The sequence below is a fragment of the Lepisosteus platostomus genome, chromosome 12 (assembly GCF_059453375.1).
Source record: "Lepisosteus platostomus isolate fLepPlt1 chromosome 12, fLepPlt1.hap1, whole genome shotgun sequence".
NCBI classification, from domain to species: Eukaryota; Metazoa; Chordata; class Actinopteri; order Semionotiformes; family Lepisosteidae; genus Lepisosteus; species Lepisosteus platostomus.
Genome location: NC_142622.1, coordinates 7,099,536 through 7,120,445, shown reverse-complemented (window position 1 = coordinate 7,120,445; position 20,910 = coordinate 7,099,536). Strand labels below are relative to the sequence as shown.

General features: G+C 37.7%; 1 protein-coding gene across 3 annotated transcripts in view; it reads right to left on the bottom strand.

Annotated features, from left to right (window-relative positions):
* necab1 (N-terminal EF-hand calcium binding protein 1) overlaps nucleotides 1-20,897 on the bottom strand; it is a 58,751-nt gene extending 37,854 nt beyond the window's left edge. The window contains exons 1-4 of one of the 3 annotated variants that reach the window (XM_088600658.1): nucleotides 20,726-20,897; nucleotides 10,435-10,459; nucleotides 5,231-5,339; nucleotides 4,654-4,690 (exon numbers count right to left, since the gene is read on the bottom strand). In XM_088600658.1, the coding sequence (XP_088456784.1) occupies nucleotides 4,654-4,690; nucleotides 5,231-5,276 (83 nt within the window). In that variant the 5' untranslated portion in view covers nucleotides 5,277-5,339; nucleotides 10,435-10,459; nucleotides 20,726-20,897. Of the gene's footprint in view, nucleotides 1-4,653; nucleotides 4,691-5,230; nucleotides 5,340-10,434; nucleotides 10,460-12,826; nucleotides 13,609-20,725 lie in introns of those variants that run through there. The other 2 variants (XM_088600657.1, XM_088600656.1) reach the window with 2 other exon arrangements.
* Between the last annotated feature and the right edge of the window lie 13 nt (nucleotides 20,898-20,910).

Below are 20,910 nucleotides of genomic sequence, written 5' to 3'. Positions count from 1 at the left end.
GCCTTTAAATTTTACCCCATGCTAGGCACACAGCTACTGATGAACAAAATGCATCTCAGAAGTAAATTGCTCAAATGAACTTGGAGCAATTGCTCACCTATCCTATTTTCTGGCAACATTTCCAATACCTTTTGTTGCAAGACATGGAGCCCTTAAGAACTTAATGGGAAAAACAGTGCACTTTATTAAACCACAGCAATGTAAACCAGCGCTCCATGTTTGCAGAAAACTAAAAAACCCTGTAATGAAGGCAAGTTGATCTGCTTCATAGAAATCAAACACGCACATCAATGCACAGACTTTGCCTTTTGAAACCCGCATACTTATGTAATGCTCTTTGGCACCTGAAAAAGCTCTTTACAGATGTGAGGAATGATTATTAATTATACAGACCTGTTTTACATCTCTATTCAGACTGAAGTGATGGTCAAGGCTGATGTAATAGTTTTTCTATTTATATCTGTAATCTCCTTTTAACCATACATAGTACAGTACCTTATTTTTTTTTCACTTTGGAGGACTTCTTTATTTTTATTTATTTTTTGGGGGTATGGGTGATAGTTAAAAAGTGATATTCTGTCTCTGTGCCTTTCTGATCTTCATGTTAATTTGACTACATTTATGTAGTAATAAATGCTACAAAATGGATCTTCAGTTCTAATCCTCCTTACATTACATTTAATTAATCACATTTAACAACCATTTGAGTACATGATATTATAGTGTACATGATAGAAATCTCAGTGTATTTGTATTCTGTTAAGATAATGTTTTTGGCACAGTGTCACATGCCTTTCTGAAGCCATTTGTCTAAAGACAATGAAGAGTTTCTCAAAGCAAAAAGAAAAGCTTGCAGCTCAAATCTGCGACATTACACCCTGCAAGATTCCAGCAGCTTTGTTTGGATATACAGCACCGAAAAGAAACGAGCAAAAATCTATTGGTCAAAGTATAAAATAGTTTATTTAAATACAGAAGATTTATATAGCTGGTTTTCCCTAACACAAGCAAAATAAAAATCAGATATATCTGAATTACATTATTTTGTTAAAATTTTAACTCTCATGCAAACCAAATTCTTCTTGTTATTTTCTATTGTACTGTACATTTTCTAGGTGTACTATTGTCTGTAACAGAAACCATACATTGAGTGGTCTAATGTTTAAAGCACATCTGAAAATTATTTTTGCATTTTACATCTGTAAATATACAGTAGTGTGAAAACGTAAGTATATCCCATGAAAAGGTTTGTCTTTTTTTACAATTTTGGACAAAAGGATATTTGATCTTCATTTCAACAATACTGATAGATAAAGGTTATCTAATTTTAAAAAATAACATTGAAAAATCACATTTTGGACTCATTTGTACTATTTATATCAACAGAAATGCAATTTCCTTGTGCGGAAAAAGTTAGTACACCCCTACCTTTATCATTGCATCAAATGCCTAAAATTAGAATCAGGTGCACCTAAACACCTGAACATCATTAGAACATCATCAGAGAGTAACTTGGAGGGAACTGCCTTATGTAAACATCACAAACCTGTGGTCTGGTTTGGTCTAAGCAATTGAGGTGTGTGGCTTCATCATGCCAAGATCGAAAGAGCTCTCTAAGGCCCTCAGAAGAAAGATTGTTGATGCCTTTGAGTCTGGGAAGGGTTTTAAAGCCATTTCAAAGCAATTTGTAGTCAATCACTCCACTGTCCGAAAGATCATCTACAAATGGAGAAAATTTCAAACCAGTGGCAATCTATCCAGGCCAGGTTGTCTCATCAAATTCAGCCCAAAAGCTGACTGAAAAATGCTGCAGGTAGTCTCCAAGATCCCCAGGATAACATCAAGGGATTTACAGGCAAGTGGTGCCTCAGTCAATGTCAAAGTGCGTGAGTCAACAATCCAAAAGAGACCACACAACTTTGCCCTACATGCAAGGTCCGGAAGGAAGAAGCCTCTGCTCTTAAAAAAAGAATATAGATGCACGACTGAAGTTTGCCAGACAACACCTAGGTGAAGATCAGGACTATTGGAACAATGTGCTCTGAACAGATGAGACAAAGGTAGAGCTGTTTGGCCACAGTGCCAGAAGTCATGTTTGGCAAAAACCCCAAACTGCTTTTGACCAAAAGAACCTCATACCAACTGTAAAGCATGGTGGTGGAGGCATTATGGTTTAGGGCTGCTTTTCTGCCTTAGGGCCTTTCACATTGTACCAGAGAGTACTTGAGGAGAATGTGAGGCCATCTGTCAAAAAGGTAAAACTGAACTGTAAGTGGACCTTCACAAAATGTCCACAAAAACACACACACCTTTTCATGAGGTGTACTTACTTTTTCACAGCACTGTATGTTTGCTCATAATGTTACACTCATTTGCTCAGACGTACAGTGAGAGTGAGAGTAATTTAATTAAATGAAACATGCAGGCTTTTGATTTCACAACAGTATATGCTTCATGTGTATTTTTAACCATAAGCAGGTACGTACTGTCTTCTGCAGTGCTTGGTGATGTTGTGAGAACATGCATATCCCTGAAATTCAAACTTGGAATCGAATGATACCTGTTCGTTCCTGCCAGATCTTGACGATACACTTTTATTTTTCAATACAATTTCTTTATTTTTATTTTCCAACTGGGGAAAGGCCACTATTTTCACTATTAAAGTCCCCCACCAAACTGGCATTGACAACTGTTAAACTGACTCTACAAACAAGAGCAGATCTTTCAGCCCATCTAGAAGTTTTTGAAGTTAGCCGCTTCTCATCCAGTTGTTGCTTGAAGAAAGCCTTGTTCCTGACTCCCACACCCCTCAGCTCAACTTTACTGTTGGGTTAGACTACTGGGCTCCAGCCCTTGTAATAACACAGAGGGGTGAAGTGTGTGCTCACTTCACCCAGACTACTACAGCTTTTCAGGGCCAGAGTCCCATACTTTAAGCTCACAGCTTCACAGGTGTCTAGCTGTCAAAGGGGCTACTGGTAAACTGCAGGCTGAGGGTATTTTTTCCAGCTCAAGTCCACATACAGTACCTCCAGCGGAACTCAACCAGTGCCAGCTGCCCCTCAGGGAATCCAGGTCACAGTGGTCTGATGAAAAAGCCCAGACTCAAAATCAGCCCTACAGAGTTTCCCCCTCATATGCCAAGTGAGAGATCTCCTATTGCTTCATCAGCTCAGAAGTCTCTGCTCCATCAAAGAGGAATTTCCAAGAAAATACACCTTACAAACACAGACCTTCTCTACAATAAATATTAACACTGCCAGAGCTGTTACTAGAATTCACAGCCACAATAATAATAAATGTATACCAAAACCTAGACTACAAAGGCCTGCAGTATCTACTGGGGAAAAATATCTGCTGCTATGGAAACCAAAATGACTTGAATGTAATATCAGTCTGGAAAAAAGACAGAAGGGAACAGTTTTGGAGAAAGATAACTGTATATACGTCATATGAATTGTAACATACTGTTTGCTGAGAAAGGATTTTCAGTGTAACAAAATAAAACTAAGCTATATTGAAATTCATGGGTGTGGTTTTGCAAGTGTGAAGTGGACAAATACCTCAGTATGACAATACTCTCTTCATTTGATGACGAAAGGATCTTTAAAGCACAACTGAAGAAGCACCACTAAAACTGTTAATGCTGAAACAACTGCAAATGAGAATCTGTTCTCAACAGACTTGTTAAAATAAGGGTTTGTTTGATAATAATCATTTTTCATTTAAAGATTTAATGACACAAACAAAACAAAATTGCAAAACATCACCCCTGACTAATACACAAGCAGATCCATTTATTTTCTAACTTCTTCATCTATCGCAGGGTCACAGGGGAGCTGGAGCTCATGCCTGCAAGCAACTGGTATGAGGCAGGGTGCCAGTCCATGGCAGGGAGCAGATCAACACTCACTCCAGGGCCAACTGTCCAGTGTTCTAAGTTGCCAATTAACCTACCAGTATGTCTTTGGACAGTGGGAGGAAACAAGCACCCAGAGGTAACCCACGCGGACACAGGAAGAACATACAAACCCACGCAGATAGCACCCCAGGTCTGGAACTGGACCCAAGGCCCAGCTAACCACTGCACCACTGGAAAATGTTTAATTCCATATACTGCACCATTGCATTGATCTCCCAGACCTTTCCAGACAGCCAGCACTTTCAAATCCCTTTTGTTATCTAGTTTTTACTTCTGTGTAATTTACTTTTTTGATGTGTGTGTTCCTTTTATGATACAGTGCCTTGAGGTTATATACCATTATTTTTAACTTATTTTGCTGGCACATTTACCCAAAGCAACTTAGATCTGAGGCTATTCAGACAAGCAGGACATTTTGCATTCTGAGGAAAGTGCATTATTTTGGAGAACAGCAGTCCAGAGTCTAGATCACTGCTTTTTAAACAAGATGTTTTTATTCTCAAGTTTCATAATAAACCCAGATCCAGAAATGTATTACTCTGGTTCCAATTTATTTTAAATTGCTTTATAAAAGCAATTAAAACTTAGCCTGTGGCTAAATAAAACCTTATAATCTTAGTGCCACTATACAGTATATGAAGGCAGTATCAGCCAGGTGAAATAGAGTGACAATCAAGGCTCATTAATTCTTATCACACATGAGGGCTAGCCAGCTCCTACTCAATACCTACTGTATTTGTATCTCTGTCTCTCTCTTCTGTTTCTTATCTGGAATCCAAGAAAGAAGGAAGATGTTGTTGGCTGAATGTAGTCGTCTAGGGTTTTCCCAGCAGATGAGTTGAAATTGTCTATACAGAGCACATGCTGCCTAGTCAACTCCATAAATATCTCCCGATTTCTTTTTATCATACCGCATGCACTTCATCAGGAGAGCACCAGGAAGTGTCATCATTAGCCCAATGAGTCTGTAACTTGACTCAACACATACTTTTACAGGAACAGGTGAGAGTGATATTATGCTTATATTGGCTGATGATGAGGGAATAAACGCCCATCAGGATGGCAGTATACTGATTATTATAATTAATACATTATACACACCTAAAAAAGGCTCAGCAGTCAAAACATTCTGCTTCTTCTGTTTACTTTTCAGCATTAACCTGTACTTACTCCTTTTTGTATAATTCGTTATGCACAGCATGGCACAAAGTAGGCTCAATAACTGTACGTGCAGTACCCGCAGTTCAGGAAGCAATCATAAAGCAATCTTTTTCATAGGAATAAGAGTTCTTTTGTTTCTGTTCTTACTCGGTGTTGTGAGTGTCGATAGTGTGGAACAGCTCCTGAAGTTCATTTCCTGTTAACACTCCATCAGAGAAGTAGGCTCTGAACTCATCAAAGGAAAGCTTGCCATCATCTGCAAAGAAAACAGCGTTTCAGTGCCTTTGCTTTCATTTACATCACTTATATATGAAGCATGTCTCATTTTTTGTTTTCAGGTGTGATATCATTTTATTACTTTACACAAATAACAGGTTTGTACTGTAATTTAAAAGACACAGTGAAACAATATCAGTAGTGCATAGACAATTCAGCAGGGACTTACAGCCTAGGCTTAGTAATGGGTTTCATGTTACTGTGCTGTCTCATCAAAGGGCAAAAATAATAAAGCAATTGAATGGCAGTGCTTATTTTGTTGTGAACATGATGATATTTGTTGTGATCATGATGGTACATGTATTTATCTAAACAGACTAAAAATAACTAATTTCTTTCACACACGTATTACATAGAAATAATTCTTACAGACAGCCAGAGCTAATTTTGCTACCTGTCTTGATTTTCTCCTGTCTCTGTCATGCAATTACTGCACAACTCCTGGAAATACCCCCCTCATAATTTGTGTAAACGTTGGCTAAATTAATCATTTGTGTCCGCTTTTATATAATTTGTAGAGTTGTTGTCCTGCTACACATTGCATATTCATTTATGAGACACAGGGGAAAAGGGTGCCGTATGATTTAAGACTGCACTGTCAGTGGTGTCAAAAAGATTCCCCATTCAAAATCACTTCAAAGACAAGCAGAGCCCTAAACAGTTAGGAACACCAAGAAGTACGGAGGTGTGTTGGGGTTATACAACTTATAGCAATATGGAAAGTGAAGTAGCCATTTTACAACCAAGCATTTCACCAGTACTATCAACAAACAAGCATATAGGTAGCTTGCTAAGGTCACTGGTTAAGTGTCTCTGCTACAGTACAGTATGTCTGGAGCTCTTTCCAGTTTAAGAGCACCAGGTCAGGAGATGGGTTCTGTGATGTGTCCTTTGCAACTATATTGCAATAGGTAGCTCTTGCCAGGCCAGATATTGGCTTGGGGTGGCCTAAGAGGTTTATGGTTGGTTCAAGAAGACCAGGTGGGTATATTAGAATAGAGCTCGAGTTACAGTAGTTCTTTCTCTTTCAGAGGGAAGGAAGAAGCAAAACATTGTGAACAAGTTCCACCTTTCTGCAGATCTAGGACATTTCAGGCACTTTGGACTGGAATATAACAGGTATTGACGATAATATAAGGGAATAGAAGTGACCATTGTGGGGGAAGGATTGGGTTTTTTATATATTTAAGGGAACTTTAATCTCTACATAGTATGTTCCAAGTAGAGTTTGTATCTCTGGAATGCTTCATTATGATGCACAACATACTGTAGCAATTTCTTTATAATGCACAGTGTAACCTGAAGCTGAGGGCACAAGTGGAAACTACAGAATGTGAAAGGGTATTTAAAATCAAGACTTTATTTACCCAAAGTGCTGTGTGATTTAGCATTCAGTTAAAACAATTAATTAGTTTGCAATTAATAACAACAGCCATGTTGATGAAGCCAATATCCTGGTTTCTTTCAAGAAATAGCTGGATATGATCCTTGCCTAAACTGAACATAGTTATTCTTTTGTTGAGAGTGACCCCAATACAAATTTCAACTACTCGTTTTTGTAGGGTTTATTTTGTGATCATTATCTCAATACTCATCACAAAATGAAAAGATCATTGAAGCATGAGTAGCTAAATGTAATTAAATTTAATTTAATTTAACATGCCATAAAATTTTAAAGTGTACCATATTTCATTAAATTAAAATTTAAGAACAATATCCAAGGCTCAGATTAGGTCGTTTGTTTAGTAGGAGTTGACTGATCTGAGGACCTTGTACAGCTGTTTCCTGAAAGAGGTCAAGATACCAGTTTCAATAACGAGGATGGGTACCTTTCTGGAAACTCCCACAACCTCCCAATTCCATTTCCTGAACCAATGCATGATAAAACATACATAAAGTCAGTAATTTGTCCTTTACTCTCATGCAGTTTAAAAAAGTATAAACACAAATTACAATGCATTTATTTCCATGAATTTAAATGTATTGTTTTTGCACTTTAAAATTAAAGAGCAAAACCACACTACTGTATATCAAAGAACTAAAAAATGGCAAACCACATCCACTAAAAAAACAGTTTGCTTCTTCACCCCCTGTTGGTACAATGAATGCACCCCCTACTTTGCAATCAACACCTATTACAACCCCCTAATTACACCAGTTCTTTGAAATAATAATCATTGTAGGTTTCTGTCAGAAAACTAGTTATCAAGAGAACGAGCTATATTTAAGCTGAATAAATGTATCTGTAAAAGAAATGAAACAATCAGCCCAACATAAATTCTCAGCTATATTAATCTCAAGGAGTCTAACAATCTCTAGTTTCAAAGGTGCAAACATGATGACTGTTCAGGAATAGGACCATCACATGATAACAAAAACATAAAGAATGAATAACTGTTGCATATTGTGGAGGACTCCCCTTCAATGAGCCTGGAAAATCCAGCATCTAGATGTCAGAACACACTGCTTACTACTGATGACTTAAACCCAAGTTGCAGTTGAATTCATTTTTGGTGTTGTATTCCACTTACATATTACATCACATTACCTACAATATTAGACGAGACACAGCTAACATTTGATGTTAATTCACAACTTCCTCTTGATTTAAATTTTAAGCTTTTAAATATCGTAGCGCCTTCATCAGGCAGTGATGGGGCACCGAGCAGACAAGCAATGGGGCTGGTGATGACAACCCCAGGAGAGCATGCTGGGATAAATTCGGAACTTGTCAGGAATAGTTAGGAACTATCAGGGACATTGATAACTCCTGGGACTTGGGTGGCGGTGGAGGAGGGCAGGAGTTTGTGGACATGTTATGTGAGTGTACTGTACATGTGTGCCTGTCTCATGTTTCCCATCCTGATCTGTGGTCTCACCCTGATATACCTGGCTTCTGTTAGTCAGGACACCCATCTTTGCACTGCATTATAGTGGTTTGCTTTTTGCTGGTTGGTGAAAGTGGTCTTTTTAAACTCTCATTCCTTCTCTTTATTGCCCAGGTTTAATATGTATTAACAATTTGTTTGACTTTTTAATTGCTTCCCTGTGTTGTCTGGAAGATGTAATGTAAACCATGTACTAACAGAAAAAAGTATCTCCTTATAGCTCAGCTTCTTCTGTCTTGTATTTCTACTTCACATCTTTACTACCTGCATTCAATACCTTGTTCTTGGTTATGTTAAATGTCATCTGCTACACATTTTCGCCAAGTCCTAAAATTCATTTTCTGCTGCTTCTACTAATTCAGTACCATCTGCAGACTAGTTTACAAACTGTTCTGGGATCTAGATCATTGATAGAAAAGAGCAGTGCTCCTAGTACAGATCCCTGCAGTACTCCATCACTTAAGTCTTGAGATGTAGATGTCACCAGCATCCATCTTGGCACCACTATGTTCACTCTCACTTTGTTCTTTGTTCTTCTGAGACTTTCTGCATCCCATCTCACTCTTTCACTGAAATTTGTGAATAACTCAAATTGCAATCAGGGAAGCACCACAGTGGTTCTAATAGTGTTGATAGTGCAAAGAAGAAACATGTTATTGAATTTGATCAGAAAATTAGCGTAATCCTCTTTACTTCCTATCAATGCAAATTATGGATTATCCAAACAATACAATTTACACATTAATATTTATAAGTAGTATTTTTGCAAATGGTTCATTTGATTAAACTCTAATATTTTCTCTCTAAGAAATGTCAAAGGAGGCTGGCATTTAACTATAAGAGATACCCATTTATCCAATGGCACTGCATATTGCATTTGAATTTAAACTTAATTTGCCTTTGCCAATGAATACTGTCATAATATTTTATTATTCTTATCTTTTCTCTCTTGCAGGTCTAGTTTATTTACTTTTCCACCGGCCATTTATGTTCACTGTAATCTATATGTGCATCGCCATCAGGATGAAGTAAGTAGAAAGCTATATTGAAGCTTCATTTTGAAGTTAAGAAAACCCTTGTAAAAAAAAGTGTTTTCACAAAGCAGAAACTCCACTTAATCTGAATTATGGCCCCTTTTATGTTTTTGATCTCAGCTTTAATAATGTAGTATGGTAGATTTGGTGCTAAAAAAAGTTAAAATTGAAAGGTTTCTGTGATGCACAGTTTGTCTCATTCTACACATCATTTTTATACCAATATTTAAAATAATATTTATGATGAGCTAAATATATTCTAGTATATATTTTAAATCAACAGAGAAGAATACAGCGCACAATATGGTGGACAGTTCCAATTAGTAAAGACAAGATTCCTGAAAGGTCCCAAGATTAGGAATGGCATAGTTAGACATAGTAAAGTTAATTAAACTGGAATAACATGGCAATAAAGGCTGACTCTTTCTTTTATTAAATAACGTGTAATGGAGGAAATAAGTGTCCCAGTTTTGTCATGGCATGTACCTTGAACTTTAATACAGAATAAATAAGGAAAAACAATTTCTAAGAGAAGCCTCCTCTAGGAAAAGTCAAACTGAAAACGTGACAATGTGACGAGAGCTAGATGGAGAACGACAGCATGATGAATGATAGCAAAGGCAACAGGCAGAGAGTACGCAGTCAACAGGGGGAAAGCCTTTATTACCAGTGAAGTCTGAAAACCGCCAGGAACAACATCAAAAACCAACTGCAGAACAGAGAAGAGAGCTTAGATGTACTGTAACTATGATCTGAACTCAACAAGATACTTTGTTATCATGATACGCATGAAAAACAGATTAAAAACTTAACTATGTGGGAGAATCTGCATTAAAAAACAAGGCTTCCCAAAATTTTCCTTAATATCCTTCACATTAATATGTGAAGAAGAAAACACATTTTCTGTCTGTCATGGAAGTGGTTAAGGAGACAACTGGTGTTCCTCAGGGAGCAGGGATGTGGTCAGCCCCGCGTTTCCATGATAGCACACTAACACTTATCACTTTGCCAACAAACACAATCATTTCATTCAGAAACCAGAAATATAATTCCACAAACAATCCCGTGACGCTTAAACACCATAGATGAGTTCATGTGTATGCAGTCGCATGCTGCATAACAGCATTCCGCTAAACAATACAACCAGCCTTACCGTTTTTATCTGCTCTCCTCAAGATCTGAAACAACAAAGTAGGAAGAGAACCTTTAGTAAACATTTTCACTAAGTTAACGAAAAATAAGTTTTGGTCGTTCTACTCAAAGACGCTGGTGAACTAAATTATTGATCAAATGAATATGAGAAACTTTCTTTGAATATGTAAATCAGTCAGCTATCTATGTGACAAAAAACAGAGAGGAATTCAACAGAAGGATTCATGTCACTCATTTACTGCATTTTCAGCCCCCAAACCAGCCCCAATCTGCATCCATGGGAACATGTACAGTTCATCTGCAGGTAAAACAGAATTGGTAGTACTAACAAAAGGTAAGAAAACCAAATGAATCACCATTAATTACAGACCTGTACACTGCTTCTGGCATCTTAATTAAAGAAACACTAAAGGCTTCCCACAGAGTAGTCTGAGTCACACAAAAGACCAGACTTACAGAACGCAGTTTTTAACAAACGCTTCTTAAACCCTCAGATACGCTGACACGATTTCATTTTAAAACATCTGTGTAGAGTAACAACACATGCGTCACATTGAATCTGGTTACAATGAATAAAACCATGGCAGTCTCTTGCAATGAATATTAAATAAACCTAAATGTTATTCAGTCCAGATAAAAGGAAGCTAAATGGACCCAGATCTCGAAAACAGTGGCTGAGTGTAGTTCTTATTTTCCTTTGTGGTTTTTGCTTTCTTTTTTTTGGGGGGGGGGGGATGACTATTTTGTTTTAAAGACATAGTTTTGCTTGATGGCCTTACGCTGCTGTCTAATATTCTCTCTTTCAATTGTCTCGGTCTAATCGTATTTGCCAGGCAGAAGGCTGTTTCCTCTCCTCTTAATGACACTGTTAATGTTTTTAACCAGCTCGTGAAGTCAGGACAAAGTAAATGTACACGCTGTGGATCTTCTTTGCTGCCCAGAAACTCTTTCTATCACTCCTGTTTTAACTGGCAAGCTCCTCGGAATATATTTCCCTCCCTTTCCCATCTGTCTCTCTTGATTCTTTCATGTACTGTAGCTCCCGTCTTTTCCTTAACCTCTGATCCAGTGTCTTGCTTTCTCATCGTCGAAATGCTTTCCTCCACCGTCCCCAGATTGGATCAGTTTAACACCAATTTATGTAAAAGCATTCCGAACCGATAAAACAGGCAGTATAAAACGGAACAATTTACAATATAATCCATGAATAAACTAAACAATCTGTAATTTCTAGGTCAAATTAAGCGAACAATCATTTTCAAATCAGATTCACATAAAACATGAATAGCACCCTATTGGTATTTTTTTTTATTTGAATCTGGATTAGTTTATAATAAAACATTAAATTTGATGTGGTTTGCGTAGCTGAATTTCGCAAAATGGGTGCTGACTGGGGTGGCACTCTTTTTAAAGATTGTCTCTTTCAAGTCTGAAACATTTTTCTTCGTCCTATGACTTTTTAATATTTTTTATTATGTTAATATGCGTATATTTTATAATAGAACAAATGGTTTCTAGAACATCTCTTAGTTTTCAAATCATGTAACAGGTGGTGAGCGATTGGGGTAAATGATCAGCATTATTTATAAGAAGTGGTATACTTGTCTTTCCTCAAGATTTTCATATATCCTGCGCATCTTAATACGGTGATATATCTTTAATCACACTTCAGCAATCTCCTAAGAAGTAAATATGGACACGAACTATTCCCGTTTACTGAGCTTACTGTAACTTAATACGTACCAATAAAAACACATTTTCTATCCCACAGCTGTACTGTCCCTTCTGAAACCTTGGTTTTCGCGTTGATATCGAGTAGGCATCACGTAGAGTATATTTGAAATGAATACTGACCAGTTTGATTAGCATCAGTTCATTCCAATAAACATTCAAAGTGCTTCAAACGGAGGTTAAACACAATGCCCATCTTATTTTAAAAACTTTGATGTACATGGGTTGACGAGGGTGTTACATTGAATACCTTATTATTATTATTATTATTATTATTATTATTATTATTATTATTATTATTATTATTATTATTAAGGGATACCATTGATTTCCTTCTGTAGTTGTTTGATGTTAGACGACGATTCTACTGTTCAAACGACATAATAAAACCGGGTACTTGTTGCGAAATATTTCAGCGGTCGCCGTAGACTTACTTTCATACCGCACTGAAGACCCTAAGATTTTTCACAATTAAAAAGGAGATATTACCACGTTATGTAAACTGCTTTTAACAGGACTGCATAAACCCACTATTCTGGTTCTTACTTGTTGCTTTCCATTCACCTCGACTCATCATTGCCCAATGACATCCGTTCGCATCAATTCGACAGTTAAAATCAATTACACTGTAAATGGTAATTGTTGATTTCATTTTTACTTACATCGAGGAAAATTGACATGCCTTTCTTCAGCCCAGTTGGGGAGCTTGCTTCATCCGAGAACGATTGCACTTCTTCTGAGCAATCCATGTCTTCCAGCAGATAAAACCTGCCTTTTCGAAACGAAGCCCCCTTTGATTGGTGATGAGGGAGATTTTTATTTTCGCTTTAACTACTGACAAGTCAACACAATCTAATTCAACGACGGGTGTACTACACATCAAACAAACCGACGGCTGTTGTGCAGCGGGGCGCGTCTGGATTCGTGTTTCTGCAGCGATTTGTGAAGCGCGCCTTCCTGCCTTGTGCAGTTGCAGTCAGATACAGTATAGTGGTGTGTGACAGGCTCATTCACAAATGCAGAATATGTCTTTTGCTCCTCACAGGAAAAATGCAGTTCTTCATTTTCAGTTCTTCATCCAGAACAATTATGAAGCCTTTAGCTTTCAAATTAGCTTTAAATACACTGTATATTAATAATTCTATTGTAAGGGTTTCTTTTTTTTTCCCGGGAATAAAGGTCCTTTTTGATTGCGCAGTTAGTGCACAAAATTAACTAGAAAAAAACGGCTCTTGAAGAAAGTTTTGGATCTTAATTTATAATCTTCTCTTGGAACACTTGAATGACTTTATAAATGTAATTTTAAGGCTGATGGTGACAGATTCTTGGTCTATTTTATGATTTAATTGTATTCTGCTTTCGGCTATTTGATATTGAGGTCGCGGCTGTATTGCAACCCTGTGGGATGTCTCTTCAGGGTCATCTGGCTGTGAGAGCTGTCCTTACAGAAAGACAAAGCCCTTGCTCTGGGAGGCACAGAGTTTAACAGGACTCGCAGCAATGGGCTCTGTAGGAAAATCACCCCAAAGCTCCGGCTCAGAGTGACTCATTCTCTGACAAACATGCCTTTAATGTCTGGGTCAATAGTAACCGCTGAACAAACAGAGGGAAAATATCTATAAAGGTGACACAGGCTAGTGCCCAAACAACATTAGGTACAGAGGTGTAAAGGAACAAGTAATAAAAGAAAAAAAAGAAGAAAGAAAAAACGTTTCGGCCGTGGAGCCTTCTTCAGCTGTGAGAAAGACAGGGCAGTAAGCAAAGGTAAAGTAGCGGGAGAACAAAGGTGTAGAGATGTGTAGAGTACATGGCCTGATATCCTTTGTTTAGGTTTTTGGGCCCTGAGTGAAAACAGAAGGATCATCCAAGATCACAGGACACGACGGACACTTAGTTGGTGTTGCCACTTTATCATCTGTGGATTTTTGTGTTTGGATTTCTTACAGAGGAGAACATTTTTGCCCATTAAATCGATCAGAAAAGAGAGTGGTTTGATAGACGTTTGAGAGGCATTATGGTGGGGGTCTTCATTTTGGCCAGACGGACAAAAAGGACAATAAGTGTTTACGTGAATGTGGAAGGTTTCTTTCTGTTTGTCCAGTAACGATATCACAGGAGACAGTGGTGGCCGCAGGTGCCCTCACTTGGAAAACAGACATACTGTACCATAGGACCAGATTTCCTAAACCATCTTCGCATCAAAAACACCAGGCCGTAATAATTGTGAATTTGCCGGCATAAGATTGTAAAGATCAAGGGGATTCAGTCTTTGGCGATACAACAGTATTCATAAAATAATAAGTGTATTTATGATAAATTCTTCCTTTGAAGTGGAAAACAAGGTGTGCTTTGAAGCAGACATAATGCATTTGTGTTTAAAGGAGATGCAAGCAAAAGCCATTTGCTCTTCCTTAAACCTTTGTCAGGAAATATCTTTAAAGATCTGGCACATTTTGTATGTAAATATTTCGGTTATATGTTGATTCAATGTGGTATTCATAAAATACTACTCAAAATGTAAGGATGCACAGAAATGTACGATAATGTAGGTTTTGTTACTTTTATTGTCAAGAACGAACATAGCTACTATGATTTCATTGTACTTCATGCTTCTGTTTGACCTATTTGTTCACTGAAAGATTAACATTGTCCTTCAAATACACATACAGTTTGTAATATTTTATACTGGGTGAAGTGTAATATATAGATATACAGTATTACACATATTACATACAATATATTGAATATACAGTATATGAAGTGTATATATTCCAACAACAGGTTGCAGAGTTCTATTAGAGTATGTATTACTCTTAATGTACTGTAGGTAATTTAGGCAAAGCAATATTCTTCTTACAAGAATTTTCATCTTGGCATGGAAAATAAAGGGCTTGATTTTCAACAAATGTAGGTGTTGTTATTCATTTTTTTCTTGCATGTATAAACTTCATTCAACATTTAAAGCGGAAAAATGTTGAAAGCTATATGTATAATATTACACTATTTTTAAAACTCCATTAAAGCCTTTCTCACGATTGAGCAGCTTTTGAAAAATAATAACGATCTACTACATTCAATACTCTGTGGCAAACACGAATCTACGAATAAATATGCTTTCTCCCATGTACAATACAGTATTAATAGCCATATCTTTCTTTATACAGTATAATATGTAAAAATAAGGCTTTGTCTTTATGATATTTGCAATTTTGACTATTTTGTGGAATACCCATAATCCATAGGCATTTCATCCTAATGAGGGTTGTGGCAGACAGAGGGTGGGACTACAATGTGGACAAGAGGACCAGACACTCCCCCCACAATTCAGCGACATTATTGAACCTAGTCAGCCTGCATGGCATGAAATAAAAGTGCACACAGACAAGGAGAGAACATGCCAACTCCACACAGACAAGGAGAGCACATGCCAACTCCACACAGACAAGGAGAGCACATGCAGACTTCACACAGACAAGGAGAGAACATGCCAACTCCACACAGACAAGGAGAGCACACGCAGACTCCACACAGACAAGGAGAGCACATGCAGACTCCACACAGACAAGAAGAGAACATGCAGACTCCACACAGACAAGAAGAGAACATGCAGACTCCACACAGACAAGGAGAGCACACGCAGACTCCACACAGACAAGGAGAGAACATGCAGACTCCACACAGACAAGGAGAGCACACGCAGACTCCACACAGACAAGAAGAGAACATGCCAACTCCACACAGACAAGGAGAGAACATACAGACTCCACACAGACAGGTGCCCCAATCTAGGAGGCAAGGACTGTCAAGCTTTGTTATTTTTAAACTGTATTCAGATTTGTTTGGATTCATAACTCGTGTATATTTAAAATAATCCATTTTAGAGCTCCCGTTTCCGATTTTACTTGTAAATATAGAGGGAATCAAACAGAACAACAGTTCCCTCTAGTGGGCGTTCAGCGTTTTTATGAAAATCGAAAGACATCTATGACTGTGCTGGGATAAAATTGAACGTCAAATGTAAATAGCCAAATTACTGTGGGGCGTAAGTACTTTTGCAAAATTGCATAAGGGCCTTCCAAAAGTGAAGTAGGTCTATAGCTTTCCCCTACTGCTTGTTGTTTTATTTGAAAACCATGGCCACTTCCTGAAGCTACTGACAGCTAAACTTGGAAATCAACCATTTTTAATAAAGGAATCTCTGCACTCCTGAATTTTGTGTCACTTGAGTGATAAGAAATTTAGGCACACTTCATTAATTGTATTAATTAATAAAGTGTATTAATCTAATTTAATTTTTTTTTGCACATTAATGTGTTTGCACAGTGGCACAGCTCATTAAAATGAGCACCCTTGACAAACCTAAAGCCAGGGCTCCTATTTCACCTGCTGGTGCAAGCGAAATAAAGCTTGGTCATTAAATATTATTTGTGGAACCTGTTACCTCCAACCTCCCAGAGAAACATTAGCTTGGTTAATTTGTGTCTCTAGCCTGTCCCTGTGCCCTGTGATAAATAGGTGTCCGACACAGGATGTCCTGCCTTGTGCTCTAGGCTTCTAGTAAAGACGCTGGATTGGATGACTGTTACCAGGAATGAGCAGCTTTCTGGTGTTTTTATTACGTCAGGGTGCTGTACTTGGATTTCCTACGTGACATTGTGCTATAAACGTTCTCTGGGGCGTTAGTTATTAGATTTCTCCTGCAGTGCATTCTACATAATTTAGCAGCTAAGACTTTGAAAGTAGAAGTTATAGGAGAGCATCACTCAGTGTTGAGATAGTCAAACGCTGGACACTCCACTCCATTTTGCTAGAATTTAGCAAAATGGGATTTTTTATGTAATAAACTGACATATGTCTTTCACATATGAGGGATGTAATAGCAACAACTGGTGCTGGAAAGAACAGGACATTGACATTGCCTGACGAAGTAGCAGGTTAGAGACTTACAGTGATATTGAGAAAAGCAGTCCTTTGGAAGAGTGTGCTCTGTATAAGCAGAGATGGGAAACATCCACAGGACGTTTTTGTTTTGTTTGACTAACAAATGTGTTCGGTCCAGCTGTTTGCATAAAGAAAAGCAAAGAATGCAAAGCTGAATGCTTGCAGATGTCACGTAAAAAAGATGTCACAATATGCAGTTTTCATGGGAGCGTGTATCATTATATTTCTGTGACAAATATCCTTGTATGGGCATGCCTGGGTTTGGGATTTCCATAATCATGCACTTGGAATGTTTATAACAATTGATTTAAAACACACATAATTTTGCATTCCTGAAGAACACATTTCATGGATTTAAATATATTGTATTTTCTGTCTTAAAAGCATAAAGAATTATGGATTCAAGTAATTAAAGATTTGGTTTCAAGTCAATTAACTGGAGCTTTGAAAAGCTCAGAAATAGTGCAATAAGATGCTGGAGAGTCTTCAGTGTGTTGGACTCTATTACTGTATGTAGTGTAGCGAAATTCAATTGTTGTTGTTGTTGTTGTTGTTGTTGTTGTTGTTGTTGTTGTTGTTGTTGTTGTTGTTGTTCCTACAGGTGTGCAGGAAGTGTAGGTTCTACAATAGGCTAAAATTATATGAAAATAAAGGAGAAACCAAAATCCACATCTACTTTAAGCCTGGTATTTTCTCTATGCTTCCATTTTTCCCCTCTTGAACTCTTGTCTCTGACTATTAAACAGTCATTCTAACTCCCAAACTGAGTAAATAATAAAAAAGAGGGAATATTGCAAGTAAAGGTTAATTCCAGAGAGAACTAGGAGGAAAAAAACTACAAAACAAATATGTAAATCATGTAACTAGATTGTATAATAGCTGACCTGCAGTATTTATTTTACTAATAGATGAGGATTTTGAGGAACCTTGTCAGTTAAATAACAGGAGCTGTATTGCTGTATTTTAGCATACTGGTTGAAAAAGAAACAAATTGTTTCAGCTGTGAGGCCTTCTCCAGCCTCCCTGCATTGATTCTTCTGTTTCATACTCAGTATTAACTCCAACATGTTCCTTTCCAATAGGGTTTCCATATTAAGTGAGCCATGTTTTTATTTGTCAAACATTTTAGAAGTGTCAGAAAATTACAGTGCTTAACTTAATCACTTCATCAAGGCAGGAAATGCAGGGGAGACCCTCGGCACGATCAGAATACGTTTCTACGGCACAAAAGGATGGGAAACTGAGGCAAATATTTAGATAAGCAGCTCCATTTATGAACCATGAAGCTGTTTCAGCATTTTGTTAAAATGGGAAAAGAGCAATGAAACAAGGGCAGAGAGGGTAAAAGCGAATATGCTTCTCAAGCTAAAGCTTGAATTTATTCAGACTAGGGCTTCCTTTTTAAAAGGGGTGCTCACACGCATCCACTGGTATTTCATGGGCATGTTTGTATTTGGAGATAAAACTCTGTAGGCTCAGACATCTGTATTAATGAAATCCTTTATAAAAGAGAGGTTGTGCTGAATCATCACTCTCCACTCAGGCAGTACAGTCTGCACCACCCGTGCTGCTTATCAGAGCTGTCAGTGTTAGATTATAATAGCAATGGCACAATACAGTCTGTAAGTAAAGATATCTATCTCTATTGGTTTGTGTAAGTTTTTAAGATAACACGTATAAATAATCATTTTAAGACTTAAAGTCATTATGTTTTTTTCAAACATGTATTTACACAGTAATGTTCTCACCTGCAGGTTTCAATCTGTATTTGTGTATATAATAAGTCACCCTAGATAAGGGCATCTGTTAAGCACATTTATTTAAAAGTAAGACATTTTCTTCATAATTAGAGGACTTAATAATTACAATATTTTGCAGATGTCATGATTTACTTAATTTCAATAAACAAATAAAATAAGATCACTTAATCACAACACACAAATAAAACACAAAGAATGTAAGTTAAGTCATTCTCAAAGTAGAGATTTGCATTATAATATATATTATGAATAGTTGATCTTGCTTTTCTTATTATCAAAAATGCTTAACATTGTACTAGCCTAGACAGGATATAGATTCATTCAATAATGTTGAATAAAACTAATAATGAAATGGCACTTACTGTACATACAGTAGCATAAGAATAAGAATCGTGAAAATGGTTAGAACCGTAATCTAACTCTATATTGAGATGACATTGTTTAAAAAATTGTTTTAAAAAATGACTGCACTTACAGTACAATGTTCATTTAAAAACACACAAAAAATAAATTTGCAGCTAACCAGGGCTAACATACTGCATATTTGATTAAATTTAACAATTGCTTTGTCAAGCAGTGCAACCTTATTAGTTTCCAACCTTTTGTATTGTCTTATACACTTTTGCGATAGTTCGGTAATATTTTTTCAGGCTCCAGATGGTGTCTTATCTGTGAATGTGCAATTAGCTGATGGAGCTCAACGAGAGTCATCTGCTCTCTCAATGATCAGTTTAGGAAGTTTAAGGTAAAAAGGTTATAAAGTTATGTGAAGTTACTTCCAGTTTTCGGGCATGCCTGGTACTCCTTAAATTACAGCCAACCAGTATGCCAGTCATTACATTATCTCTCAGCTAGTTATCACCCAGCCAATGTGGGCAAACATGCTCTACCTGGATCTTTTAGCTAATGTCTTTGAAATTAAGTATTTTCTTTTACAGCATTTTTAAAAGACCATACACTAATGAAAAAAGATCTATAGGTTGATGATTTGGAGGAATCTGGACAATGACATATGGCCAAGAAGAGGATCAGCTGATGTAGCCCGAAGTGTGCATGTCCTGCCCAGAAGCTGCAGGAGTCCACTGGCACGTACAGAGCAAGGTTACAGTGACATTACTCCCTCAGGTGGTGTTGCCACTATTCACCCAGTATTGCGGTGTAATCTCTCAGTAACCACTGGGGCACTGTTGGGAGACACCCAAGTGAAAAGCCATAGGGGATTCCTGATTCCAGATGTTATTTAGGACCAGCACAGGACCTGTGTTTGACACAAGGGGAAGCCTCGCAGACAACAGTTTCATGGAAAGCACGAAACACTCAACTAACCCTGGGAAGGTTTGACCTGAAAGCCATTATATTATATCAGAGAGCCTCACCTCCAGCCCTCTCTCGGGTCTATAGAGACCACTGTCACTGGAGCTTTCCTCAGCAGTGTTCTGTTTTGGAGGGGTAGCTTGTTTGAAGCTGTTCTGATCCTTCGGGCTCTGTGAACTGGGTACCTGGATATGTGACTGAAAGTCACAGGTGTGAATATTGACTATCACTGACAGGACAGGGTATGAGTAAAACAGCCTGGACAGCCTGGTCAGGGCACAGATGTTCAGCATCGGGGTGGTCACAGTATACTTCCCCTGCGTCTGGGGGTACATCCTTGCTCACCGCGGCAACATATAAAGGAGAGGGGCAAAGTTCACAGAGCCTATACTGTACACTGCATTCTCAAACACAAAGTATGCAACATAAATATTCATTCTATTGAAGTCTGACCACTCTAAGAACAAATATTTCTCTTGCATATTTATAAATACTATTATTATTTTCGTTTGCATTCCCATGGTTATGATAATATGCCTTCCTTACTTTCAGGGTGACTGCTAACGTCTTTTCGCCACGCAACTACATCTCCCGTCGTCAAGAACACGGCCATCTTCAGTGGCTGAAGTCTCGCGGGCGGGACTCGCGATCCTCCGCTCTGCTGTCACGTGAGATGGGTCCTTTTTTTTTTCAAACAAAACGGGCAAAATAGGGGTCACGTGGAGGGGTAC